Source organism: Canis lupus, chromosome 34, assembly GCF_003254725.2.
Source record: "Canis lupus dingo isolate Sandy chromosome 34, ASM325472v2, whole genome shotgun sequence".
Taxonomy (NCBI): Eukaryota; Metazoa; Chordata; class Mammalia; order Carnivora; family Canidae; genus Canis; species Canis lupus.
The window spans coordinates 18,836,561-18,856,993 of NC_064276.1; the positions used below are offsets into that span (position 1 = coordinate 18,836,561).

A 20,433-nucleotide genomic window follows, 5' to 3' on the forward strand; every position below is an offset into this window, starting at 1 on the left:
TGAATTTGGGGGGTGGCAAAACTCCCCCAGGTCTCTGCCCATAATAGGCACAATAATAAAGCCTACTTCATGAGTTATTTTGAGGGCAAAAGACTTAAAGAATGTGAAGGTGCTCTATAAACAGCAATAAGAAATGTTCCTTATCATGGTGCTATGGAGAAGCTGACCCACACTGGAGGGAGGCGGGGGAATCCTCTTGCTCTCCTCAGAAGGAAGGATGCAAGCAGAGCTCACCTTGTGGGGGGGCCAGGTTCAGCCCCCACAGTCTAGAGAAGTGAGTGGTAGCTGGCAGGCCTCTCTCAGACTCGGCCTGCCAAAGCTGTGGCAGGTATCACCTTGGGCTCCTCTCCTGCCTCCAAATTTCCATGGAGATGGGCCACGTGCCCTTGGCGGCTCAGGCACCCAGAGCCCCACAAAGCCAGGCACTGATCAGACGGCCTCAGCTTCCCACTGGGTCTGGTCTGTGCGGATGAAAGACTGCTCTGGGCTGAAAAGCTTCAAAGCCAACTTAGAAGCCTGGCAGCCTGAAAATAGCCCAGGGGCGGGGAGATGGAGAACCCCACAAGGCTGTTTCTTGATTTTCTGGAGGGGAGGGGCTGTGGGGTTTCCTAGGGCACAAAGGGCTAAGGAAGGAAGGCTGTAACTGACAGACACATTCCCATCTGGCCTCTCCAAGCACCAGGCCTTTAGGGATCCCAACCACACCAGCCCTGAAAAATAGTCTAGGATCAATGCTTTTCCTAGAGATCCTTGCTCAGACACCGGATAGGGGCAGAGGGGCCTTTGCCAGCAAACCAAGCAGGCAGGAGGGCTCATTCCCCAGCATTCTGAAAACCCAACATGAAGAATGTGCCCCTGAGACAAACTGTGGGTACAGAGCATGGGTTCTGGACAGACTTACATCAATTACTACTGCTTGGCACCCACTAGTGTTATTACTTTGGGAGAAATCACTTTGCTTCCTTGGCTCTGTCATCTTCTTCTTCCCCCTCCTTTTTTTTTTTTTTTTTAAAGTGGGCTGCATGCCCAGCATGGAGCCCAATGCGAAGCTTGAATCTGTGACCCTGAGCTGAGATCAAGAGTCGGATGCCCAATGGACTGAGCCACCCAGGTGCCCCCTCCAAGTCTGTCTTTTATCTGGCAAACGTTGATTTAATAATTCACTGGCAGGGTTGTGCGTGGTGAAGTTTAGAAGTGAAGCAATCAGGAGCCCTGCACAGAGGCCACACAGAAAGCCCTCAAGAAACAGTGGCAATTATTGTGATTTTATGTTTCCTTAGAAAGGGGTGTCTTCAGAACATCCTGTCTTTGCTACATGGTAAGCCAGTGGCCCTCTGCAGATGGTCATTAATGTAACCCAAAGAAGGCAGTACAGGAGGGGGAAAAAAAGGTGATGAGGAGATGGAAGGTAGGGAAGGCAGGGGTAGGAAAAGAGGGAGGGGGAAGGTAAGGGAAGAATGAAATGCTGAGAAGAAAAGCAGACATACCATGACAGCCAGAGATACTGTGACCTTGAGCTTTTGGGATGACTGCCCCTCCTGGCAAATGAAGCACCCCTATTTCTACTTCTTTACTCTAAAGCAAGGAGGAGGCTCAGCATTTTATTTAGAAATGAGTTTCTTTAGTTCCTTTCCTTTTCCTGCATTTGTGTGTGTGTGTGTGTGTGAGTGAGAGAGAGAGAGAGAGAGAGAGAGAGAGAGAATCCTACAGTCATCCATTGTTTCTGGGCTGAGCAAGGAGTCGAGGAGGATCTGGAGATACCTCAGGCATAGTTTGCCGCCCGTGGTCTAGCTAGGCACCTCCTTTGAAGGCAGTTTCCTTTGTGCCCTGCTGTTGTCATACTTGCTTGCGGATTTCTTCTACTCCCAGGGGTCTGTAAAGCCCCATAAGAGTGGCTATTGAGTGAACTTTGCCTCTGGATAATTCAGAGGGAAACAGGTAGGATGGAGAAACAGCCCAGAGTCTCTGCTTTCTGAAGAGGAGAGGCTGTAGGGTTGGAGGCAAGGGGAATGTGTTGATCTAGCGGACAGGAGCTGGGAGTTTTGTCTCTGCTCTGGCTGTCTAGTTGTGTGACCTTGGGGAAGTCACTTTCTTCCTCCGGCCTCTGTTCTCCCTGATTTATGGTGGGGGCAATCTATCCTTCAAGTCTGTTTGAACTGTTCCAACAAAAGTAGCATTCCATGTCTGGATCAAGAGATTGGCAGCAATCCTTACCATTCCTTAACACTTCTGACAGAACATTCTGTGCAACTCTACACTGAGGCAAGAGAAAGACCAAGCTCAGGCTCACAATGGCCATTGTTGTTGGTTCCTGAAAGCCTGCTGTGTGGTGGGGTGGGGAGGAAAGAGTGGGGCCTCCATCCTGTGTGGCTTTCTCTTCCTGGGTTGGGCAGGGCTCTGACAAAAGCTCTGTATTTTGTGGAAGGGGGGCGTCTAAGCCCCTCTATGCACAAGGGTGAAGTGCTTGAGAAGAGGAGAGGCAGTGTGCTGGGGAAGTTTCCAGGAAGAAATGATCTCCTGGAAATGGCTCTGAAGTGAGGGTCTGACACTATCATGTCTCTAAGGAAAACCAAGAATAAGAATGTCTCTATAGTCTGGAAGGCAGTGGAGGAACAGGGAATCTTGACTGGGTGTTCCCAACGAAGACATGAAGAGAATGACCATTACTGACCCCAGACTGTAGGCCAGGCCTAGAGCTTTACAAAGGTTATTGCTTTTAACCCTCATGGCAATTCTGTTAGATAGAAACTATTATCTCAACATAAAAAAAAAAAATAAAAACAAAAACAAAACCCTCTTGAGGCTCAGAGGGCTTGAGGAGTTTGCCTAATGTCACCAAACTGCCATGTGCTGGAATTCAAACCAAGGCTTGTTTGACTCCAAAAATAAGCTCTGAATAAAGAACTCAAGGCAGAGACAAAATACCTTGGATAGGGTGATAGGGTGTCTGATGGCAGGGAAGTGAGCATGGAGGGAGCGAGCCTCTTCTCGGCTCCTCTCAGGGAAGACTTCTTGGCTGCACAATCTTATTAAATGGAAGGCTTTCTCGGCTTGAATGTAAAATGCTATTGTTGGTATTTTGTTGGTATATTATCTGGCTTTATTTTGCTCATAGAGCTTGAGAAGCTTCAGTTCCAGGTACGGTGTATATAATAAAATAAATCAATTAGTGGTGAGATTTTCCAGTTCAACTCAAACCTGATTCTCAGGCATGACACATATAATAAGGTACATTGCAGACATCTACACCCACCAAGCTAATCACAGCTCAGAGAGATGTGCACACCACCCACCTGCCCCAGAAATGCAAAAGTAGAGAGTTGTGATCAGGAGGGACTTTTTCTGGTTGTTGGGTCAGGATTGGCCAGGGAGGGAGAGTTGGGGGAGGGTTTTGTGGTGGATATGGAGAGAATGCCATGTTTGGAATACTAGGACTTGGCTCTAGTCCCAGATCCACCAATTACTGTGGCCTTGGACAGGTCAATTAACCTCCCTGGGCCTCATTTTTCTAATTATAAAGTGTTTCTCAAGGGTGCTGTAGGGGATTAAAGTGAGATGATGAGTATAAAATATTTCGAGCATCTAGTGCTAAATTCAAGTAGATGCTTAACAAGTATTGGACGGATTGGCCTAAAAATGGGAAGAGGTGGGTGCTGGCAGTGCACTGGAGGTGGAAAAGACCCAGGCTCCGGTATGAGGTGTCCATTCTGCGAGCATGGGGAATGGTTTGGTGTGGAGGCAGACAGGAGGGTAAGAATGTGTGGGAAGAAGCTGGGATGCTGCTGGGTGGTTTGTGGGGAGGGAGGAACCACCCACATGCCAGCGTCCCCTTCACCTGTCCCTCTGTTCCTTTTTCATTCTTCCTTTGGGCCACTGAGTCTCAGTCCCGGGCCCTACTGCTCTCAGCCTGCATTCTGCATTAGCCTCTGAACTGGTCCTCCTGCTGCCAGTCCCCCTCTCTGTCCTCTACCCTCCATGTACACTACTCTCCCATCTTATTGCTCTGAGCTTAAATACCTTCACCTCTTCTTCTCTTCCAATTATTCGAGGATTGTGGACAAATTCCACGGCACATTACTCAAGGGTCTCTATCTTTCTAGCCTTCCCTTTTGCTACCTCTGCATGCTAATGTTCTAGCCCCCGTTCCCCTTCTCTCACTCAGTGTCTTGTCAAGTCCTTGCAGCTTCATGTGTCAGCATTACACAACCCATCTGGCTCATTCATTCATTCTTACATCAAATATTTCCTGATCATCTCCTGGGCCCAGGGCATAGAGTACTGGCAGCTGGGGTCAAGTTCCTAAGGAAAGCCCTCCTTATCTGCTCCACCTCCCGCCACTACTATGATACTCTGTTTCTACCATCCCATGGTGCTCGCCTATCATATCAGTGGTAACAGGAATGTTCTCCATATATTTCATGCAGGTAGACTGTGAGCTCCTGGAGGTCTGGATACCTCACACTTGCTTGCATCCTCCACAGCACGTGGAGCACTACAGTACTTGAAGGCAGATCTGATTCATGCTGTATCATGTACTGTCTGTGTTCTTGGGCCACTTAACCCTATTAACCTCAGTGTCCTTGGCCATAAAGTGTATTAAACACAAAAGGTTTCCGACTTACAATCTTTTGACTTTACAGTGATGCAAAAGCAATATACTCAGTAGAAACCACACTTCACATTTTGAATTTTGATCTTTTCCCAGGCCAGTGATATGTGGTACCATACTGTCTCTGATGCCAGGCAGGGGCAGCAAACCACAGCTCCTAGTCAGCCACACAATCACAGGGTAAATGACGGATATGCTGACAACCATTCTGTACCCAGTTTCAGCACAGGATTCATTTTATTGGTTGAGATATTTAGCATTTTATAAAACAGGCTTTGTGTTAGATGATTTTGCCCAACTGTGGGTAACAGAAAGTAGGCTATGCTAAACTACGATGTTCCGGAGGTTAGAGGTCGTATATATACACTTCCAACTTTCAGTATTTTCAATTTACAATGGGGTTACTGGGATGTAACCCCATTTAAGTCAAGGAAGATCTATAATTAAATATGCAACAGGCTTGGCCCATAAGTCAGTGCTCAGTAAAAAGCAGCCCAATACATATTAATTGATTAAGAACATGAAATACTTCTTACCCAAATTAGGATCAGATGAAGAACAACGTTCAGGCTGTATGGAGCGTGTGGCCAGCGTGGAGTTTTGCTGTGTGCTGGGTCTTAGCAGACACCTGGTATCAAATGGCTAAGAAGCTGCTACAGAGAAACAGGGACTGGTGTGTGGGCCAAGGTGAGGTAAGCAGAAGAGGGAAAAATCTAAGGTGTCTAGGCCTGCCAAAGAGCTAGTCTCGAAGTTTCTTCTGCATGTGAAGAATGAAGGGTTCATTGGCTCTGTGGTTCTATTTTGAGCAGCAAAATAGAAAATTCCTAAGGCAGGAATTAAGTTGAAGTTTAACTCCAGCTTGAACCTGTGTGAGCAAGTCTCCCCCCTGCCAATGCTGAGCAGCCTCCAGAGGTACAATTCCCAGGTCTCAGTTGCGGATGAGATGGGGAAGAGGAAGAGTCACAGCTAGAGTCAGAGCCCTCTTGATTCAGAAGTCAGCTGAGGAAGGATAAGGGACTGCTGCTCTCAAATTTCCAGTGAATTTAGTTGGGTTGGGAACAGCCAGAAATGAGGAGGCTGGGGCCACTAGTCTGCTGTGTGTGCAGAAAGAATTCTATGTTGAAATAGTAGGACTTGGGATCTATCCCATATCCACTAATTTGTGTGACCATGGGAAGGTCCATGAATTTCCCTGGGTCTCATTTTTCTAATCTATAAAGTTTCTTCTTTGCATTCTTAGGGGGAGCAGCCAGGCTTACTGGGGCCATGCTTCTCAAACCTCAATACACATATGATCACCAGGGCATCTTGTAGAAATGCAGATTCAGCTTCATCAGGTCTGCCCCAGGACCTGAACATCTGCATTTCTGACACTGTCAGGTGATGCTCTTGCTGCTGGCTGTGGACCACATGAGGTGCTAGAGCAGAGCTGGGCAAACCATGGCTTGACAGCCAAATCCAGCCTGCTTGTTGTCTGTGTAAGTAAAGTTGTGTTGCAACACTGTCATGCCCCTTCATTTGTGTGTTGTCTATGGCTGTTTTCACCTTAAGTGGACAGAGCTAGGAAGTTGCATAACAGACCGTATAGCTCACAAAACCCAACTATTTTAATGGTTCCTATGTGACTCTTTACGGGAAAAGTTTGCCAATGCCTGCTCTAGTGTATCGAGAATTGGCCCATGTGAGCCAAAAGACCTGCACTTCAGTCTGGGTTTGGCCAAGGCCAAGCCACTTCACCTTGCTGGTTCTTACTTGCCTTATCTAGAGGACACAATGAATTTCTAAGAGACTTGTGTGATTCTGGGATTTCAGTGCTACATAGGAAACATCATAGTTTCTATAGAAACAGACTTCTGAGAACCAGGTTGTGTGGCCTTCATTTGGAAGCTGCAAAAAGCATACCTGGCCTACCCTGCAGATCCTGCAGGCAGCTCTGATAGGTGCCCTGAGAACCACACCTGATGTAGGGTCAGCTGGGAACAGACAGGGGTTTGGAGAAGGGAAGAGTGAGAATCGGGAGGCGGACCTTCTGGCCTCCGGTACAGGCTGATGCTGGCACAGGGCCCTGGGACATTGCGCCCCAGCACCACACCCACAAATTCCACTTTGCTGAGCGATCAACTCAAGCACAGTTCCCTATCTCACCTCTCCAGATGCCCCTCAATGCTTTAGATCAACCAATATTAATAAGCCCTTTTAAGGTCTCAGACATTGTGCCAGGCACAAGAATAAAGAAAGAAGCATGACATCTGGAGCTAAGGAGCTCCCCAGTTGGATGGGAGACACCACGTAAGGAAATAAAGCCAGCTGTGAAGGGGAATGCATGACTCTGGGTCTCTAGCTTGGGCTGCAGGTGATGCTATTAACCAGGCAAGGACAGGGGTGGTGGGCTTTAGGAGAGGGGGGAGGGTGTGTAAAAAAAAAGATAATGCCTCATTTGGGGCACACTGCTTCCAAGGTGGGTGCCCAAAGGACTGAACAACAATGTGGTGATTTCCTGTGAAAAGCAATGCAGTCTCTTTGTAGGCCTGCAGTGGGTTTTTAAGAGGAATGGCATGTATGTTGCCATGGTTACTCCCCAGCACTGAGGGGAGTCCCAGTGCACACCCAGTACCCCCAGGCTCCCTAGGGATCACTTGCCTTGCTCTACCTCAGTCTCCCAGGAGAGACCCTGGCTCGAGAGACTTTCTATGGAATGCACACTTGTTAGGAACGTTTCTACTTTCTTTCAACTCCAATGAGCAGTAAGTGGCTGACTACTGTTCATTATGACTATCTTTCTGGTCAGCTCCCCATTGAATGGGAAAATTGGGAACCTGCAACTAAGTACAGCAGCTCTTAAACCCAAAAGACCACTTTCTGTTATGGTTTCATGCCAGTAAAAAGAAAGCCCTGAGAAGTAAGGAATTCACAAGCTCACAATTATTTTGTTGGCTCATCTGAGCTCCAGCTCCTCACCTGGGAATGTGAGCCTGAGATGGCTGCCTGGCAGCCCATTCCCTTGCTTTGAGGTATAGGGTATGGTCCTTTCACAATCTATGAAAATCTACATGGGCACAGAGACACATAGAACCACATGTGCCTGCAAAGTAGCAGGGTCAGTTTAAGTGGCAAGGTTTCCCCTTCCCAGGCAGGACATCTCCATCTGGGCAGATTTATGACTCTGTGTTTGCTAGGAGGGTACCTGTGTGATGCCTGCTTGGATGGTTTGAGTACCAGGCTATGGAGGCTTCCCTGTGAGTCACACACTGGCTGGCCGGCCTTGCTAGGGCTCCGGGTAGACATGTAACTCTCCTTCTTTGACACTTATCACAGAACCTAATTATATGTTTATCTGTTGGATTATTTTATTGAGGCCTGGCTCCCGTGCTCCCTAAATGGCTACAGGAACTATGTCTGTTTTTGTTCATTATTGTTCCCTAATGCCTGGCACTTGATAGGTACCTTCTAAGTGTGTGTTGAACGGATGACAGAAAGCTTGTCCCCACTGCTGGAAAACTGACACGAAGTGTATACCCTACCGACGATGGTCTGTCTCCCTGTCTTCATTTACCAGGTATTGCAAAAATTATCACCAATGAAAATATGGGGAGATTTTCCCTCTCTGCTTAGAACCTTGTGTAGGACATCCTGTTTGCAGTTCAAATGGGATTGACTAAGGGCAGCCCCAGTGGCTCAGCGGTTTAGCGCTGTCTTCAGCCCAGGACCTAATCCTGGAGACCTGGGATCAAGTCCCACATCGGGCTCCCTGCATGGAGCCTGCTTCTCCCTCTGCCTGTGTCTCTGCCTGCCTCTCTCCCTCTCTCTCTCTCTCTCTGTATCTCTCATTAATAAAATAAGTCTTAAAAAAAAAAAAAAACCAAATGGGATTGACTAAGAAATCACTGAGAAGAGTATTGCTTTAATAACAGAGAGGCTTAGGTGTGGATGACATAGCTTAAAGCTATTGCTGGTTCAAGGCTAAAAGGCAAGATTGGGACAGATATGAGGCTCAGTGAAGAATGTGAGAATATGTGTATAGGAAGTCCCCTCATTCATACCTAGGGTAGGCCTAGAGAGAAACAATGGCAGAGCTTTTCAAGGCTTCATTGCCCAACCTTGCAGAGATTGGTCCAGCTTTGTATCATGCCCTTGGTGCTTCACCTGGATTCAAGACTTTGCACTCTTACCCTTATCTTGCTTCACTGGAGAGTCAGCTCAGGGGTAACTCCTATATTGGAAGCAACAGCCAAACTAACTCACCCAGTGCCAACAAATAACCCTAGAGCCGCAGGTAATTTAGAAACAATCTAGACTAAAATTCTGAAGCAGAGGTTGAGACTGAAACTCTAAAGTTGGCCCCTTTCTTATCATATACTAAATATTTATCACCCTCCATTTACCACTTAACAGTAATTCTGATTACTATTGATCAAGAACTCACCATGTTCCAGGCACTCTGCTAAATGCTCTACGTGGATGGAATCATTTAACCCTCAAAACAATGCTGAGTGAGAGAGACTCTAATTGTTTCCATCTTGTATGGGTTGAAATGGAGGCTTGTGGAGGGTTAATGACTTAACCAATGTCACATGGCTGGTGGTGGGAAGGCCTAGGCCTTTCAACTTCTACCTCAATGTTTAGTCCCTCATTCTGCATTGATTCTAAGTCCTCAAGATAGATCTGAGTTACCTATTTGCAGATAGCTGGCACATCTTATCAATTGAGTCTAATGGTATCACAAGATGAAACCCTCAGCCTCATAAATACTCACATATAACTCTTTAAAATACTTTTTTCTTTTCTTTTTTTTTTTTTTTAAAAGACTTTCCACTGAGTTCCTGTTCCTGTCCATCTCCAGAATCTACTTCCCACTGTGCTGGCAGACCAAAGGCAAAATTCCCTCCTGTTTTCCCTTCTTCCAAAAAACACATCTGTAGAACAACATAATAAGCCAGGTAGGTAGGATGTTGGGCTTGGAAGGGAACACAAAGATGAAGACCATGTGCTCCCCATTTTCCAGGTACTGGCAGGAGAAAGAAATGACTAGGATACACATACCTATGAGATAGGGCAACCCATAATCAGTGTATTGTCTCAAGATAGCAAAATCAAGTACTCTAGGAATTCAGAGGTTGGATCCACTTCCAGAGGCACCACCACAGGCTCCGGAAAGGAGACTTAAGCCTTAAAGGAGGAGCAGAATTTCCACAAGTCTCTGGGGAGCCTTGCCTTGGACTGGCATCTCCTGTTTACTAAGTGCCTGGCTTGTACAACACACACAGTAGGGCCTCAAATAAATTTTCTGGTTGGACACTAGCCACTTGGGGCTAGCTAGGAATCATGGACTTGCTTCTGGTGCCATCACATCAGACATAAATTATGCATGAGGCCCCCTTCTCTGTGCCTCTGTTTTTCCCCAACTATGAAACAGAGGTATGGAAGGGAGTGGGTTTCTGGTTAGGATCACATTAAGTTAGTATATGCAAAACTATTTGTAAGCCAAAATGAAATGCAAATATAAGAGACTACCTGTCACTATTCTTCTTGGTGTCATAAAAATGAGAAAGAACCAATGTCATGTACTGCTCATTATCCAACAACCTTTTTTGGACTAACTACACTGGGTCAGGCACTGGGGATTCAAAGATGAATAACCCCCAGCCTCCACGCTTGGAACATGAAAGGTCTAGGAAAGGAGATGTCGGTACAACTGATGATACAAGTTTAATGTACTAGGATAAAGGCTAGGCTGGGCTTTGGCAGGAGCTCTGCTCCTTTTTATTGATAGTATAGGTAGATGGCAATGCTAAAGATAAGAACTTCAAAATCAGAAATTCAACCGGTATGCTCCAGAATAAGCTAAGATTAAAGGTGAGGGGGAAATTTCTTTTAAAAAGTTTGAGCTTATTCTATGTTCCAGGCACTTTCACATCCATCATCTTTAGTACAAGTTAGATATGATTATGCCCATTTTACAGATGAGGAAGCTGAGACTCCAGGAGGTTTATAAAACTGGAAAGCGTAAAGCCTAAACGTAAACTTAAGTCATTCAATTGCAAGCTTGGTGCTTTTCCCAGCCCTCATTGTGTTCTAACTAGGCAGTGTTTTAGAGAACTCATTCCATGCTCATCTTGAACAACTTTATTTCTTGGATTGATTTTTCTAAGGAGAAAGATTGATCTGTGATGAGGAGGTTTGACAGTAACCCTTTCTGTTGTCATTTCCTCTTATACCTCTCAGATAAATCTCTTCCTTCCCACTGCTCTCTGCTGACTTCTTCCTCACCCCCATGCCCAACAAAATTGCTCAAGAGTAAAGAATCCCAGCAAATGAAGAGCCTGTAGAGAGAGATTCCTGGCTTCTCAGTAGCTGGTCTAGAAACTGTGAAACAAAATGCTCTGAAAGACAAAGGAACCTGTCATCTGATTTTGCTCAAGGAGCCCACCTAGACTGAAACCTGGCCATGCCTTTATTTTGTAGATCCATGACGATCTACAGGAGCCTATGTGATTGTCACACTTGCCTACTTTACAGATAATGAAAACTGAAACCCAACAGGGTGAAAGACTTGCCCAATATCACACTCGTGAGAGGCAGAGTATGGACTGGAATTCAGGTCTCTTGACTCCCAGGTCAATGCTTTTCCACTAAAATAGCTGGTCTCTTTAGCTTTCCTCCATTAACATCCCAAATGAGATCAAGGTCCTTTCAAAAGAAAGCTCAATGACACTGTCTCTGTAAAACCCAGAAGCCAGGTCTCTCTTCTGCCTCTGCTCTGATCAGCTCATGTCCTCATCTAAAGAACAGGAAGTAGCTTCGTTTTTAGCTCTGAAAGCACATTCTAGGGGTGGGAAAGGGGGATTTGGGGAAGAGAGTTCATGTAGATGATGGTTAGAAGTGATCAGCAGACATATTACTCTTACTTGAAGGGGAAAATACATGGTCAGATATGTAAGGAGAAGATAAGGGCTTTGTCCTTGAGTCCTAACCAGTACATGTCCTCAGAAGAGCTTCCCCACACCCTGGGTGGAGGTAGGGGGATGATTCTCCCTCAGTTCTGTTCTGCTGGAACTGGATGTCAGGATGGGGGTTGGGATAGGAGCACTGGGCTGGGAAAGTTTGCATAAACTTTATACAACCTCAATGCTTCCCCCACCCTCTGCTAGCACCCACAACTTCCCCTGCCAAGGGAGGAAGGAGGAACACATTATTCAGTTTAATAATTTATACAAATTGAAAAGTTTACTGTGTGAAATAAAGAGGACTTAAGAGGGCAACAGAGAAATAAAAATTCCTGAGTCCTCTCTTAAAGGCTAGAGGTGTGGAGCTAACGCCTCTTGATGACCTTGCCTTGGAATGGAACAATCTGACTGTCTAACAGATGAGTCTGAAATAAGCAAGTTACCCCCTCCCTTTGATGGTCAGCCAAGTTTTGTCTCCTGCTATGGTAGGATCACATCCAGTCTTAGCACTTGTCAGCCAGAGACATCAAAGAACAGAGATCCAGATCCACGGATACTTTGTCTATTAGTGGTTCTCAAACCTGGCAGCCCATCAGAGTTGTCTGGGGAGTTCATTACAAATTTAGATTCCCAGGAACCAACTCAGTGATTATTAGGTAGATCTGGGCTAGGGCCCAGGAATCTTCATTTTCAATAAGCAGGCCTGGTATAAGAACCAATGATCTAGTTCAACACCATTCATTCTGCTATCAAAATTTTATATGAGATTTCGGTCTACAGGAAAGAAAACTGAAATGTCAAAAATAGGTTAGTGCCAGTACTTGTACTTGAACGTAGTCTCTTGCCTCTTGATGTGGTATCTTTGCCAGTACCCTCATACATGGCTTTCCTCCCTCAGCCCACCAGCCCACTGAGAACCATTCACCCAATCCACGGAGGAATCAGAGCTGCCCAGGTACGCTGATTGCATTCCCATTTGGTTCATGGGTGGAAATGGCTGGTAAGGGGTAGGGATCAAATTGTGTTCTGTATCCTGATGGGTTAAAAGGGGAGGTCTAGCTGATGGCTCTAAGGCATACTCCCAGTTACTCCGGTCATAAAGAATAGTTAGTCCACAGAAGCAACCTGCTGTATTGGAGGAGCCAAGATTGGCAGAGGCAGGGGCATGAAGGGGAGAGTCCTAGAAGGTGAGGTCGCTAAGGTAACGGTGAGGCCAGACCATCTAGGGCCTTCTGGGCCACATGCGATCTTTGACTTTTACTCTGAGCCACTGCGGGATTTTGAGCCAGAGAGTGGCATAATCTGACATATTTTCCCAGGGGTACTCGGATGCAGTGGTGGGAACAGACTCTACAGGGCAGGGACAGAAGCAAGGAATCCAGTTAGGAGGATTTGTAGTAATCCAGGGGACAGAGGAAGGCGGCTCACTCAGATCAAGGTGGCAGAAATGCGGCGGTGAGAAGTAACTGGATCCCGGCTGTTCTTTAAAAGTAGAGCTAACAGATTTTCTGATGGGTTGGATGGGAGGTGTGAGATAAAAAGGAGTCAAGGATGGTGCCAAGTGTTTTGGCTCGAGCAACGGGCAGGCTGGAGTTAACATCAACCAAAATGGAGAAGGCTATGGGTGGAGAAGGTCTGTGGGAGGGACAACAGGAGTTCGGTTTGGGGCATGCTGAGTCACTGACACTCACGTGGCATTTTAAATAGTCTCACGCCTGGATGAGGTCATCAAAAGAGTGAGTACAGACAGAAAAGAGGGTTGAGGCCCTTGCCTGTGGGCCGCCAGCACCAAGAGATTAGAGAGACGGGGAATCGGGAAAGAGACAGGGAAGGGGGAATAGGAAAAAACAGTAACATGTGGAATCCCAAGCATGTGGAAGCATTTCCTAATGCTTCGCTTACCTTGGACACAGAATTTCAGTTCCTTGGGGTCAGTGACGACTCTCCTACTTTCCCGGATCACAGCCCGGCTCTTCTTGGTCTCTCCCCAGAGATTGGTGCCACCATACATGCTGGGGATGTTGAGAATGGCAATGCCCTCCAGGAAGATGTTGCTCAGGTCTACCTCGACCCCATCACACTGAAGGGCAGAGAGAAAAGGTCATTTGTTGGTGTTCTCCGTGTTCCCCACCCCACAGTGCTGAGTGTGTGTGTGATGGGCCCTCAGCCAGCAGCCTGCCTCTGACAGATGCTCAATCTTGGGCAAAGAAGGCTTAATGCTTTGGCTACTGTGGTGGATTGGGGAGATGAAATCCTGGTCATCTCTGAGGATGGCAGTACAAGGCGTCAGAGGTCCTCTACAGATCTAGAAGGGCTTCAGGGATGGAATTCGAGACAATTGCACACCTGTTCTCTGGTCTAACCTCATTATCATCAATTCTGTCCCTGCATAACCATTGTGAAGATGTCCCATATAGTGGGACACTGAGCCCTGCACCTAACATGTAGTACATTCTGAACAAAGGACAGAAAAGTTTCACTTCACTTCACCCCTCTTAGTTTATCCCTCCTGTAATAAGTACATGACTTAAGGCTTGGAAGGCTTTCAGATACAGCATAGGGAAGAGAGTCAATGGTATTGTAATAGTGTCGTATGGTGACAGATGGTCGCTACACTTGTGGTGAGCACAGCATAAGGTATAGAGTTGTTGAATCACTATGTTGTACACCTGAAACTAATGTAACATTGTGTGTCAACCGTGCTTCAATAACAAAGCAAAAAAGATTTGGAAGGCTTTCAGAATTTGCCTGTCTCCCGTATCTGCATTTTAAGTGCAGTTTTGGCATATGTGCTTGCTGATGTAGCAGAGTTTATTTATCCAATCTCTGCCACCCGCATCCCCTGCCAGGTACAAAAGGCCAGAATGCTTGAATCTGTTTGTCTCAAATATCTATAAGGTCAGCCTACTTCTGGCATACAGTTTACCCATGCAGCAAGGAATATATTCATTCTGGTTTTTGTTCCTTATGACTGTAGGTAGTTTACTTCATTTACAGAAGGAAAAAACTGGACTCAGAGAGGTGAGCTAAGTTATTCAGGGTTGTACAGCTGATATATTAAAGGGCAAGGATTCCAAGTTACGTAATTTGACTGTAAAGCCCAAGGTCTTTATTTTACTTATCGTGAGGTAGGAAAAATGAAAAGTATGCAACAAAAATTCATGGTCTTTGGGGTTACCTACAAATCCAAACTTCCAGAGATTTCTCAACAGAAGAGGAGCAGGAAGTTAGGGCTTGTTGCCATTCATATTTGCTTACCTCTTGATTTCTTCAACTCTCTTAACTTATGGTACCTTATCATCCCCATGGCTTGTCTCTCAACTACAAAATGGAATGGAGTGAGCTTCCAATGGAGTCTTGGAAACTCATTTCTTCACTGGGAGATTCTGATTACTTGAAAGTTTGTCTCTTTATACTGAACCGGATTCTCTTTCTTCCTGCTTCCACCTCTTGGTCCAATTCTCCCTTCTGAATCCAGACAGAATGACCCTCCTTCCTTCTCCATGGGGACAGTCCACCCAATACATGATGACAATCATCATCATCACTGTTCATGTGTATTCAGCACTGCCATCTGCCAGGTAAGCTCTTGTATACATCTCATTTATTACCTTTGGATTAATCTTGTAATTCAGATACTGTGACTATCTCCTCTTTGTATTTGGAGAAACTGAGACACACAAATGGTTAAGTAACTTGCCCAAAGTCACACAACATACACATGGAAGTACACAGACTTGATGGCAGACAGTCAGAGCCTAAGTCTGAAGGGCTCCTTCATTCTCCTTTCTCTCACACTACCATTTGGTTGTGTCTCCTCTGGGTTGAACACTGTCAGTGCTCTCAGCCACTCCCGTGGGACTTGGTTTTCAGACTTCCCTGTCCTGGTTGCCCTGGTCTGCACAGACTACTGTTGGTTACTCTCCTATTCCATAGGGCCTCCAGCACTGAAAATAACACCAGCCACAGGATCTGATGGCATAGGTGGCCATGGTAGGAGCACCTCCTGGGGCTGGGCTCCTCTCACACTGTCATTCCCCCAGAAATCAGATACTGTGGGAAGCCCGTGTAAGGGTGCAACACATGTCCCCCATTATCATTATCCTTATTGTTAAATATGATCACAGTTGTACTAGCTCTTTTGTTAGCAGCTAGATGACAGCTGAATCACTTCAGCTTGAATGAGTGGTCATCACAGACCCTCATCCCATTATCTACTTCTCAGCCAGCTCTTCCCTATCATGAACTTGTGTAGGTATTTTTTAAAAAATAACATAGACGTAGGGCTTTACATTTATATCAATCAATTTCATCTGGTTCTTAGCCCAAGCCCCCTCCATCCATCTAGTTCATTTTAAATCTTCATTCTACAACCCCTTGCCATAGCCTTCCTTTCATTTTGGGATTAAATCATTAACACGTGTGTATATAAAGGGCAAATACTGGGACCAAGGCCGTCTCCTTGGTCAGTGTAACACAGCAGACACTGGACATTAAAAAGCTCTCGAGGTGTGGCTGTCTTCCCGGGGCTACATCCTCTGGACTGGACTGGACTGTCACTAGGTCTGCTTTTCAGTACAATGTGGAATCATGGAAATTAAAAATGAGAACGCCTTAAAAGAACATGGCCTATCTTTCATAAATGACGCCCAGAGCGGTTTAAAAATTTGCCTGCAGTCACTTAACTTACTAATGGTGGAACCAGACTAGTATCCAGGTGTCCAGACCTCAACCCTTCATTCTCTCCATTACAATGCAAGGCTAGATCAAATGGCATTTTCTAAATGATCACCATACAACCTGTCAGAAAAGAAGGGAACTCATATTAACTCACTGATATCTGTGTGCAAAGGGCAAATGCTTGAATAATTTTATACCTGCCGGAATTGGGATGTCTCCTTTTCTAATTTTTTGAAAACTGGGACATTTGTCCATTTGCCTCATGGGATGAATGAGGCAAATATTAAGTGGCTCCCTAAGGACACCTGTAGGTTTGTCCAGCAACTTGGATTCTAATGTGTATTTTCCAAGGCCAGTTAGTTAGTTCTCTACTGATCTACCCTGGGCTCTGGTACCCCCCTTTAAAGGAAGAGCATCTCCTCTTCTATTTTTTTTTTGGTTAGGGCTACTCTCTCTAGGAAAGATAAAAATTCTTTTGGAGGGCAAAGTCCTAATGAGCTGTTCTTTCCATGTTCTTTTTTTGCTTCATCGTTTAACATTCTGCTTGGCCTCCAGCATCAGGTCTGAGTTGCCTTTGTGCATTCACACCTGGTTTCATGCCCACACCCTGCTTTTGGATGTATGCGTACAGTCTCCTGAAAGCATGGGCTCAACCCAGAGCTCCCTGTTGCTGTCATGCTGAATTTTATAACTCTTTTCCTTTTTCTTCCCAGGGGAATTAATGAATTGTTAAAAATTTTATTTTGGAATATCTTCTATACTTCCCATCCTTTATACATAAATTCTTATTTAAGGATTTAGGCTAGAATCCCACTGAGTCAGACTTTTCTCCAAACTCTCGGAAATTCGCCTGCTTCAACTCTGTGCCTAGCACTGACTTCCTGTACCCTTATCCCCTCTGAGACAAAAGGGTCACTTTCCTTCTTGGCTGGAGTTACCTCCACATCATCTCAACTTATTTATTGTCGGTCAAAATGCCCCTTCCCTGCTAGAGGTCATAATAACAGCATGAGCAGTTCACGTTTGGTAAGAGCTTCCTTGGGCAACATGCTGGTCCTTCCTCTGCAGGCTCTTTTGGGATCCTCGTGACACCCCTGCTACCCCCCCCACCCCCCACCAAATGACAGGGTCTCACAGGGGCTAAGGTGCTTCCTCAAATGTACATAACTGGCTCCCCTACAAGCTGACACAGCTAGGATGCCAACCCAGACAGTCAGATGCCTGGTCCTACCCTGGAGACGAAAGAGTCAATGAGGCAAATGGGGACTTTTGCTGATGCTAGACTTATAGCAAAATTAAACTCCAGCTGTTGTCTGAATAATTGAAATCTTCCCACCACTACTCTGTCTTGCAGAGTACTCAGAGCAATGCCCGGCTCATCAATGTTAGATATTAGTATCATATCTTGCCTTGTTGCCAGCTTTGATTTAAAAAAAAAAAAAAAAAAGTATACTACTAGCACAGCACAGCCCTTGGCACATCATGTTCCACAAAGTCATCTTTCTTCTCTACTGCTATTTTAAATATACCCTGTCCCCTCCATCTCCAGTCATAGCCATTTAGGACTGGTAGCTATTAACTTGGTAAATTGTTAAGGTCTCTCCTGAAGAGCAAACAGTCCTCCCTCTGCCTTCTGCTGGATTGTCCCCTTCCCCCATTACGTCTTGGGTCATCGGCAGAACTGGGGCAGACAGAAGAGAAGAGATGGGAAAGCCCGGGGGGCTGTTGGACAGTGGGTGCCCTCACCTTTGGAATGCACCTATTTGAAAATTGAGAAGCAACGCAGTGTCTTGGAAAGAGCACGCTTAGGCCTGAAGACAAAGAGATATGGGTTCAGATCTTAGTTCTGGCGCTGGTGGTTGTGTGATCCTTCATTAAAGCTCCTTAACCTTTTGGAGCTTTAGTTTGTCATCTGTAAAATGGGGGTAGGGTAGTAGAATGTCTGCTTCGAGGATCTGATTGGTCTCTGGAAGGCAGTAGCACTCTAGAACTGTCTACGGTGTGATTACCGTTAATTATGATATTACCTGTGCCACGAGGCATATTTCAGCCTGAAGTCAGGCCCACTACCTGAGACCTGGCTGGAAAAGTTTTAACGGCCTGGCCCCACCCTCGCTTGGGAGAGCCTTGGCAGCCCACACCTGCAGGCCTGTTCCCGGGGCTTCTCGGCCCAGGCACGACAGGCTGAGGTCTTTCAGAACCCTGCTGAGACCCCGGGAAGGTGGAAAGCCGTCGTGCTGGACTTGGGAAAGCAGAGCCGACAGTGGTACACCGTCGGATGAAATAGAACATCGGCCCCAGGGCTGCTCCCGGGTGGGTTCGGAGCTAAATCCTCCACCAGTTCCATGACGTCATCGGGCCCGGTGCCCCTGCCCGGGCCCAGGGGGGCTGCAGCGGGGAGCGCAAGGGGCGCGGCGGCCTTCCTCCCCTGACCTAGGACTGCGCCCCGGGCTCCCTTCCAAGCCGAGGCTGCGCGGAACCCAGGTATTTACCGCCGGCCGTGGGGCCCTAACTGGGGGCCCTTGTCCGCGGCAGCAGCGAGCGCTGCACACTCGGGGGTGGGGGGGGTGGGGGGGTGCGGGGGCTCCGAGCCCAGCTCGGCTCCGGCGCCCCTGGAAGCGGCCCGCGCCCTCGGGGGCCCCGCCGGCCACGTTCGCACTGGCCCCCCCTGGCGAGGACCATGCCCGTGGTTTTGGTTTCTTGGGGAGCCGGGGAGGCTTGGTTGGTCTGGCGCGGGGCTAGCGCGTCTGTAACCAGAGACTCCGTTAGGGAGCCGGAGCGCTCCCGGTGCAAATGCAAAGCCCTGGGACCGCGTGTTCTTGTCCTCCCTCCCCACCCCAGTCACCACCCCCCCACCCCCCAGTCACCCCCCCACCCCAGTCACCACCCCCCCACCCCCGCACCCCCCCACCCCAGTCACCACACCCCCACCCCAGTCACCACCCCTCCACCCCCCAGCTACCCCCCCACCCCGCCCTGCAGGGCCTCCGCCTCTGGGATCCCTGAAACCCCCAGAACTCTGGGCAGAACCGGGCCGACGGGGCAGCGAGCAGAGGAAGCGAGGGAGGCGCGGGGGCTTCCCTGCCCTTGGCCTCGGCCACCTGAGAAGGGCAGCGGCCCGAACCCGCCTCCCCGCCCCCCAGCGAGGCCGCCTCCACTTCAGCCCCGTCGCTCCTATTTCTGAAGGTCCTCAGAGAAGGAGATCCCATAATTTACTTGATGACCTGTTTCAGTTTTTAGCAACTAGGAAATTCTCCCTTCTAACCTCGATTCACGGGGCCACGGATTACGTCGATTTTTTTTTTTTTTTTTCCTGGTGTAGAACACAGGGTGTTTCGCTCCATCCTCTCGGGCTGGGCCGGTCTGCCCTCTGGGGTGACCCCTCCCAGGCCGCAGCGGGGTGTCACCCAGGCCTCAGTGGCTCTAGGCATTCGTCCCCTTTTCGCATGACATTTTCTTTCGTGGGTTCCCAGAACTGCCTTAGCTTGTCTCCCCCTCCCCCTTCCTCGATGATTCCTTCTTAGTTTTTCTTTTTGAATTTTTAAAAAAAATTTTATTTATTTATTCATGAGAGACACATAGAGAAACTAAGGCAGAGGGAGAAGCAGGCCTCTTGTGGGGAGCCCAATGCGGGACTCGATTCCAGGACCCCGGGATCAGACTTGAGCCAAAGACAGACCCTCATCTGCTGAGCCACCCAGGCATCCCTGAATCTTTTTATTATGGGTATTTCTAAGTACATAGGAAAGTAGAGAGAATAATAAATCCCATGTACCCCACCTCTCAGCTTAAGCAACTAGCACTCACCGTTACATCTTGTTTTAACTCTGCCCCAGTTTGTTTCCCCATCTCCATACTGATGTATTTTATAGACAGTTTTTGATATTCTATCATTTCCTCTACAAATACTCCTGTGTTTGTATTTGTATCTTTAGATGACAAGTCTTTAAAAAAAGAATTATGCAATATTATCATCACCTTTCAAAAGTAACAATTCCTTAGTAGCAATGTATATCCAGTAATTGTTCAAATTTCCTTGATAATCTCAGTTAAAAATAATTGGTTTGTCTGAAAGGTCTACAGATTTGTTTGAGATGTTTCTTAGGTTTCTTTTGACCTATAAATTCCCTGTCCTTTTTGCCTTATAATTTAACATTTATCAAAGGAAATGGGTCAACTGGGCATACAAATCACTTCAGG

General features: G+C 47.0%; 1 protein-coding gene across 7 annotated transcripts in view; it reads right to left on the reverse strand.

The window, feature by feature from the left end:
- DGKG (diacylglycerol kinase gamma) overlaps positions 1 to 20,433 on the reverse strand; it is a 205,367-nt gene that overhangs the window by 34,742 nt on the left and 150,192 nt on the right. For all 7 annotated transcript variants that reach the window (XR_007408100.1, XR_007408101.1, XR_004811855.2 and 4 more), the window contains one exon: positions 13,456 to 13,633. Coding sequence is in view for 1 of the 7 variants with exons in the window: in XM_025451551.3 (XP_025307336.1) it covers positions 13,456 to 13,633 (178 nt within the window). In the remaining 6 variants the exon portion in view is untranslated. The remainder of the gene's footprint in view (positions 1 to 13,455; positions 13,634 to 20,433) is intronic.